The following is an 8,259-nucleotide window of genomic DNA, read 5'->3' on the forward strand; positions in this document are numbered from 1 at the left end:
AAGCTGTTTCTTTCCCTCCTGGTAGACAACAGCATGATGCTTTAGGAAGTCAAGAGATATATATATATGAAAGGGAAGCAGCTTGTGTCTTCATTTACTCAGCCAGTCATGTCCTCAAGGAACTAACAACAGTCTCGGGTGGGGGCCGGGCGTCAGGTGTGAAAACAGATCATCGCAGGTGCAGGTGATGGGTGTGACAATAAGGTTCTGTGAAGGCGAAGGGGTCGCAAAGGAGCGTGATCAGCTCTAGACCGGGGAGGAGGGTCAGGATGGCTTCACAGGAGAAACGACCCTAAAGCGCACGAGGGTCACCATTTCCAGAGGGGGGAGGGCCTTCCCAGTGGCAGGAAAAGCACCTGCAAAGGCAGCACAGGGTGAAGTGGAACAGGGCAGGGAACCCCAGAATGTGGGGTAGGAAGCGGGTAAGTAGGAGAGCTAAGGCTGAAGAACAGGCAGAGCTCGGACGGTGGATGACCAGCTAGCAGTCCGTCTTTATCCCACAAAGGTAAGTTGCTGCTGGGGGGATTTAGAGAGAGGAGCGAGTTTGCTTTAAATGCTCACTCGCTGCGGATTGCTGGGGTTCGTTCTTTGGTGTCCCCATTCCAAACTCCCCTCGGGTGGCCAGCTCTCAGGGGTCAACCTTTCTTCCTGCCCCCTCACGCCCAGCTGGTTACAGCACGTCTCACAGGGCCCCTTATCGAATTAAGAAGGGACGTGCCACCTCTCCTTTTGGGACCGGGGTTTCCGTTTGGAAAATGAGGGTGCTGAGCTCCCTGGGACAGAAGCCCACCCTCTCCTCCCAGGCGGGGCTGGATTCTCCTGTCTGCGCACCTTGCTGCGGTGTCTGCGTGGGTCTTACGCTGCGTGGCTTAGGCCGCCCGGCCTCCCAAGCGGACGCTAAGCTCCCAGAAGGCTGGGCTGGCCTACGTTCTGCGCATCCCCCTCCCTCGGGACGGAGACGCCAGGTTTCCTGAATGTGGGTCCGGCTCGTTCTCAGGTCTCCATTATCTTCCTGCTCCAGAATATCTAGACGTTGGGCCCAGAGCCCTTTTTTACCGTGCCCCTGGCTTGGACTTCTTGTCCCAATGCCCAGCTGGGCAGGACTGGGGGACAGAGAAGAGGGAAGCTAACGGGGGAGGAGATGTGGCTGGGGTCCTGGCCTCGGGAGTTGATCCAGGTCTTGTGTCTAGGCAAGGTGCTCAGGGACAGTAACAACAAATTCAATGACAAAGGGCATGGTGTGTGTGTGTGGTGTGTGTGTGTGTGTGTGTGCAGCATAGGATGTGTGTCCCTGTAGGGTTTTTTTCTGTACTAAGGTGCATATGTTTGCATCTAAGCAACCATATGTGTGTGTATGTGTGTGTGTGCGTGTCAGTGTGTGTATGTTATCATCTGTGCGCCATGAATGTCGATGCCTGTGTATGTGTGAGGGCCTCTGTGTTGGCAAATGTGTGTGTCTGTCCACATTTGTCAATGCATGTGTGTGTATTCCCATGTGCCTGTATGCGAGCAAGTCTGTGTATGTATGATGGTACGTGTATGAATAGATGAATGTCTCCGTGTGTTTGTCGTTGTATATAGACAGAGGCAGAATACAGTATCTGGTTAAGAGCATCTGCTCCAAATTCAGGCTACCTGGGGTCAAGCCCTGAATTCAGTATTTAAAAGCTGGAGGCCTTGGGTGAGTAATGTCTTTAAGCTTTGGTTTACTCCTCTCTAAACAGGATGATAATAGTACCTACTATCTTCAATATCGGATGTGTGGAGGGGATGGTATAATGCCCATAACGCACTCAGAATAATATAATGCCTGGTACATAAGATATATTAGAAATGTCAGCCGTTACTAAGTTGTTCGTGGCAATGAATATGTCAGTAGCTGGGCTTGAGGGCCCAGGTGAGGGTCTCTGTGTGTGGAGATGGTTTCTGGGCAGGTGAGGCTGATAGGCAAATCTGTTAGGATGTGCGTTTTGGTATGGGTGTACGAGCCCTGCGTCCGAGGGCCAGTGGGTTTGTGTTTCTGAGTGGGATCTGCCTGCAAGCCTCATGTATCTGTTTGCGTTCCACCAGATTCAAACCTCTACAGGGCGGGGACTGCATTTCGTTATTTATAATGGCTGCTCAGCAGGTGAGTATTGATGCAGTGAATGAAGTAGGCTGGACATTCAGAGATCGTTACTCAGAGAGCATCTCCATTTGTAGAAAACAAAAAGCTGTAACTAGCTGGGTGACAGATATGTAGGTAGATAGATGGGTGTGGGGAAGAACAGGAAGGATGGATGGATGGACGATGGATGGATGGATGGATGGTTTAATGACGGATGGATGGATGATCGGATGGGCAAGTGGTTGATTTACGATGACGGATGTAAGTGGGTGGATGACGGACGGTTGGACGATGGATGACGATGGATGGATGGATGGATGGGGATGGATGGATGGATGGATGGATGGATGGATGGATGGTTGGTTGGATGGATGGATGGACAGATGGATGGACAGAGAGGCAGATAGATAGATAGCCAGGGTGGCCCTAGTTAAGTAGAAGGCCATGTATTTATACTGGAAGAGACATTAGAAGGACTTCTAAAGCCTTGACCTTGGTCACCTCGTGGGTTATCCCGGAGTTACTTTGAGGGCCTGAGGAGGAGGGACTCGCAGAAGCGGGGAGCTAAGCCCCCTGCCCCGCATCCACAACAGTCCCTCTGGTTTTAATCTGTGCATATCGAATGTGCGTGTAGCACTGTATTTAAAGCAAGGCTTCCTCTGTAAATGTTTGAGACGCTCATTCTCGCCCAGCCCCTGGGCCTCGGACAGACAGGGGACAGGGCTGGGACCTCCTGACCTCTCGTTCGGGCAGGCCTCTTCCTCGTGCTGCCTCCCTTGGAAAGCAGTAGCTCTGAATCTTCTCGCTCGCTGGGAAACTGGAATCCACAGTCCCTCCCGGGAACCTCTCTTCTAAGGAAACCACCATCATAGTGGCCTTTTGGGATGTCTGCCCTCAGGTTGGACCCATCGGTGATGTTCGTGTGAGATGAGCCCACTCACCTGGCCCCGGACAGCTAGACCGGGGGAAACACTCGGACCCAAGCAGGGGCATCAGACCCCCCGCCCCCATGCTATTGGGATGTGGACTAGCAAGACGCTAGTCTCTGTGGCCCCGAATTAGGAAGCGACGTGAGGCTGCAGTGCCCATATTAAGTCAAGGGATGATGAATAAACAGGACGAGCCCCTTTCAGAGAGAGGGGCGCAGGAAGGAGACACACCAGGATAAGTGGATGAGAAGGCCGTGTAGTTTCAGGAAGAGAGACAGAGGGAGAGACAGACAGACCTTGGTTTCTAGGGGTTTGTCGCGTGCAGCCAGGTTGCATCACCTGTCCTGGGACTCTGTGCTCTGTGTCTTTGTAATTAGCTCCCTTTTCGCCTGAGTGGATCAGGGCGGCTTTCTGTTTCTTGCAAAGACCCCTTCTCTGAACAAGGCAGTGGTGGAAAGTCCCCTTCCAGCAGAGAAGCAGGCTCTGCTGCCCCCGCCCCGCCCCCCGCAAGCGGCCTGGCGTGATCAGGTCATTTTCCCTGAGGCCAGCCTGGCGGGGCCCAGTTGTGGGAAAGGGACGCGTTCTCTACGTGTGGCTTCGTCGAGGAGTGCTTTGTGACGGCTCGTAGAGGTTTCCAGAAAGGGCTGCCCCTCTCACCCAGACCCCGTTGCCACCTCCCGCTGCAGGATCGGGGCACCACTCTTCTGGGGCTCCCCGCTCAGCCCACCACTCTACAGCTAGGGGTGCACTCTGGGGCGACAGCGTCGCTGTACCCAAACCGAGCAGTTCCCCTGGCAGCCAGGTCCCAGGGGGTGGAGTTGGTGTAGTTTTAGGCACATCGAAGCACGTTCGGTGTGGCAGGGGACAGGGGTGCAACGGGGAACGGTCTTTCCTGGAGCAGGGCCTCTGAAAGTGGTCCCTTCTCAACATGTTCCCAGGGCGATTGTCAAGACCACGATGGAAATACGTCAGAGGAAGCAGGGCGAAAGCAAGGCTCAGTCTGTTCAATTCATCAGCAGCGAGGACAGGGGGTGCTTGGGAAGGGGCCGCGGGAGGTGCGTCTGATGAGCTAATCTCACTCCCCTACCCCCAGTGACACGGTCTCTCTTCCTGGGAGTTACAGAGGCGTGCTACACTTCGGGTAGAGCCTGGAGCCACGGAGGCACCCAGCAAATCTGCTTTCAAGATCCTGCTAAAGAATGAGAAAGTCAGCCCAGGCCAGGCCCCCACCAGGGAAGAGAGGGATACAGAGGCCCTGACAGGGGTATGCAAAAGCTCCCCTCTCCCCAAACCTCGCCCAGCCTGGGGTCTGTGGGCACCCGGGCCATCTGGGGTCTGAAGAGAGATCCAGCAGAGCGAAAAGGGTGACTGGAAGCCATCTCCAGAGAAAGGACGCGGGCTTCAAGGCCAGACGTCCAGCTGAGCTCACAACAGCCCAGCCAGGAGGACAGGCAGGAGGAGCACAGGCCAGGCCACCAGGAACCCTGAAATGCAAGGGAGATGACCGTCAGGTGTCAGCCTTTGGAAGTGAGGAGCCAGAGCAGGCTGGCCTCTCTGTCTTCTGTTGCACGAGGGTGACAAACGCAGAGTGTTCTTAATATCTGGTCTGGGTTACAGCCCCCGGGAGGTGACGAAGGGGACATGTGGTAAAGGCAAAGCTATCTAGCCACCAAACACTCCTTCACGTCCCTCCGGGCGCACCGGAAGGTACTTTTTCCCAGCGTCCTTCGCAGGTCGGTAGGACCCTGTGATTGAATCTGGCCAGCGGGACGTGAGTAGAAGTCATATGTGCCATTTCCAGGCCTGGCCCTTACGACCTCCTATATGATTTTCCATGCTCTCGTATCCACCATCTAGGGACCCAATGCAGAGGACCCAAGAGAGAACTTGCAGTGGAGAGCGGAGTGGCCGGAAGTGACCAGAAAGCAGGAACCTGAGTTCCTGACGACTGCAAGGCACAGAACTATGACCCCTGCCCCGCTCCCCAGTGATTCAGTGGGAAATAAGCTTAAGTCAGGGCACAGGAAGTCGGGGATTGTCTGTCACAGCAGCTAGCATCACTTACTCTGACTGATCCCGCAGAGGCAGAAAGACACAGTGGTCAGAAAGCGCTGCCTCTGCGGCCTGACCACTTAGCCTCGTATCCCAGCTCTACAACCAGCTGTGCAGGTCCAGGCGAACCATACAACCTCTCTGTGCCTGCGTCTCCCCGTACGCAAATAGTACTATTTTTACTAGTGGCTACCGCCTCATGGGGGTTCTGGAAGGCTTCAGTGAGCGGATTCACATCAGGCATTTAGATAGCACGGGGTAAACACCATGTGAGTGTTGGCTTTAAAAATTAGACTCTAAGCTCTGGGGGGCTGGGATCACGTCTCTTTGGACGTCACTGTGCGCTCGGTGCTAGTGAGCAGCATGCGAGCTGGATCACAGCTGCCTTGTACTGGGGGGCCTGGGAGAGGCATCTGTACCCCTCTCCTGCCACAACTGCCAGATTATGACAGCTCCCCAGCCCTGAAATTTCAGAGTCACTTGCTAACGTTCTAGAAGGGAGGGGGAGAAGAATATCATAATTTTCAGAAATATTAGCGTATGGCCGCCAGTTTATAGTTATGAAACATAGGTTAGTGGGCAGTTAATTCAAGCATCGAAAGCAGTCGTGGGAGGTAGGGATGACGAGAACCACAGTGCCCTCCCGCGGGACTCTGTGCCGCTTCAGACCCGTGCCCTCCTCTTGCAGAAGGCTCCAGAACCCTCGGCCCGTCCTAGACCTTACTCACTTGGGCAGACTTTCCTTCTGCACTGTCCACTCGGTTATGATTAGTTTGCTTATGCACCTGTCTTGTTTTCGCAGTCATTCATTAACCTGTAGGGCTGGCACCTGTAATATGTTCCCAGCTGGCTCCTTTTTCTCATTTGATTTAAATATCACCGCCTATGTAATTTTTTTCTAGCCATCTATCCATTCCGGTATTCCTTCTTCCTTCCCACCTTATTAATAGAACCATCAAACACTAGTTGGGGACACGGCCACCCAGAATAAAGACTACATTTCCCAGCTTCCTTTGCAGCCAGGTGTGGCCATGTGACTAAGCACTGGCCAGTGAGATGTAAGTGGAGGTATAAGGTGTCGGCTCCCAGGAATGTTCCTGGAACATGCAGGAACGTAAGCTCTGCGAGGACAGGCATCCGGCCCGCGTCATTCACCCTTATGTCCTCAGCGCCTCGAACACGACCTGGTGCACAGTAGGCCCTGGATAACTATTTGTCATAAACGGCCAGCTCTTCTGCTAGACGGTGGCCCCCCAAGGGGCTGAACGGATGGGCTCTGGCAGAGAGAGGGGGCGTCGGGAGGGAGGCCTGTGGGACAGGCGGGAGAGCATGAGGTACCTGCGGTGCGGGGCGTTCCGTTCACGGCACCAGCAGACGGGGCACCTGGAGGCGAGAGGAGAAGGTGAGGGTTTTCCTCAGTCACGCTCTGCTGGCTGCGGCTCTGTGGCCACAGCTGCTCCGAGTCCCTCCGGACCCGGCCACCACAGCCACCGACAGTCCATACTGTGGAGGCACCTAGAATCTGACGGGTGCCTTTCTAAACACATCCCGCGCACGGGAAACGTCACCCTCACAGAGCTGCGAGGAACAGGTTCCCATCCCCTGTCTAACGGATGGGGAGACTGAGGCTCAGCGCTGTCAGGGACCGGCCGACCTCTCCCCGTTGCTAAGCGACAGAGCTGGGATGCGAACCCCAGCCCATCCGGCTCCAAAGTGGACGTTCCAGCTACCCTGTGACACCGCGCGAGGCTTCCAGGGAGGGCTCAGTGAAGGGGCAGGATGACTCGGGCAGAGCCTTCCTCACAAGGCAGCCTCAGACAGTGGAAGTGGCCGTGATGCTGACTTCCTGAGACGGCCGGGAGCGTGCCGTGCGATGGAACGCTTAGATGTGCCTCGCACAGTGCCAGCCACGACGTGTTGTCATCGCTGTTGTGAATACTCTACTATTGTGACTATGTCCCCATTTCTTTAGGACAAAAAAAAAAAATGCTTTCAAACGTTTTCATTCGTTTGGGTTTTCTGACTCCTCCATGCCAATGGATAGGAGGAATAAAAATTTGGGGAGCAGCTGGAAAGCCTCCCCTCCAGCGCACCCCGATGCTGTAGCTAGATTTTGAGAAACACGGTCCATCGCCAGAAAACAAAGTTGGGTTAGGACTTAGGCTTCAGCCCCAAGGGACCGAGTTATGGGGACCTGGCCAGAGAGACAAGGGTAAGGACACAGGCTTTGGAATCAGATCGAGCTGGGTTCAACTCTAGCTCCAACTGCTCATGAGCCGGGCGATTGTGGGCGAGTCGCTTCATCTCTCTGAGCTTCGGCGTCTCGCCTGCAAAGTGGACACAGTCAGGGAGGATTATGTGAGTCGATGAGTACAGGGGCCTTGGCCTGGTCCCCAGCACACAGGAGGCCCCGCTCAAATGGCAGAGGCCCCGAGCGCCTCACGGAAAGACCGATTCACCAACGAGAGCACTGAGGAGGCAGCAAAGGTTCTACCTTGTTAGGTTGGTGACCCCCCGGCATCTGGGGTTAACTGTCAGCACTCAGCCTGGGTTTGACCCCAGGCCTTGGTGACACTTACTTCTCCGAGTGATGGGTCCCAAATCTAGAATCATTGCTGGGTTGATCACCTCTGCTTCACTGCGGAGCCGATTTCTTGAGCAAGACTGTGGGGATACAGAATTGTCATGATTTCAAAATTTAAAGGAAGATTAGGATCCTGGTCTGGCCCAAGAACGGGGCCCACCCACCGTACGGCCCTAACTCCGATGCTACAATGATCTCAATCCAGAATATTCTCCCTGTCGTGGCCAATACACCTGGGTGAGAATTGCCTCTCCACTGTCTTTTAGCGGACTAATTTGGGACAAATGACCTTACCTCTCTACTGTTATTAAATAATGCCTCCCTGATTGGGAAGGTTAAGAGGAGGTGTGTCTGCAATGCCCAGGCACGTAGAAAGCACTCGGCAAATGCCAACTATGAGCAGGCAGGGCCAAAAAGGAGTTCCGAGCATGGGCACCGGAGTCTCGTCCTCATCTGTACAATGAGGTCAATGAAAGAATCTACTCGTTGTGAGAATTAAGTTAGAAAGTTTTAGCACAGTGCTTGATACAGAGTAAGCGCTCAAAAAGACGACTATTATTATAATCATCTAAAATACGTCTTGCGTC

At 54.2% G+C, this 8,259-nt stretch overlaps 1 protein-coding gene across 1 annotated transcript in view; it reads right to left on the bottom strand.

The window, feature by feature from the left end:
- Positions 1-4,410: 4,410 nt before the first annotated feature.
- Positions 4,411-8,259, bottom strand: part of LOC120620520 (pancreatic secretory granule membrane major glycoprotein GP2-like) — a 21,226-nt gene continuing 17,377 nt past the window's right edge. The window contains exons 10-12 of the mRNA XM_039885585.1: positions 7,668-7,752; positions 6,427-6,471; positions 4,411-4,520 (exon numbers count right to left, since the gene is read on the bottom strand). Coding sequence (XP_039741519.1) covers positions 4,462-4,520; positions 6,427-6,471; positions 7,668-7,752 — 189 coding nt within the window. The 3' untranslated portion in view covers positions 4,411-4,461. The remainder of the gene's footprint in view (positions 4,521-6,426; positions 6,472-7,667; positions 7,753-8,259) is intronic.

Source organism: Pteropus medius, unplaced genomic scaffold, assembly GCF_902729225.1.
Source record: "Pteropus medius unplaced genomic scaffold, Ma_sr-lr_union100, whole genome shotgun sequence".
Taxonomy (NCBI): Eukaryota; Metazoa; Chordata; class Mammalia; order Chiroptera; family Pteropodidae; genus Pteropus; species Pteropus medius.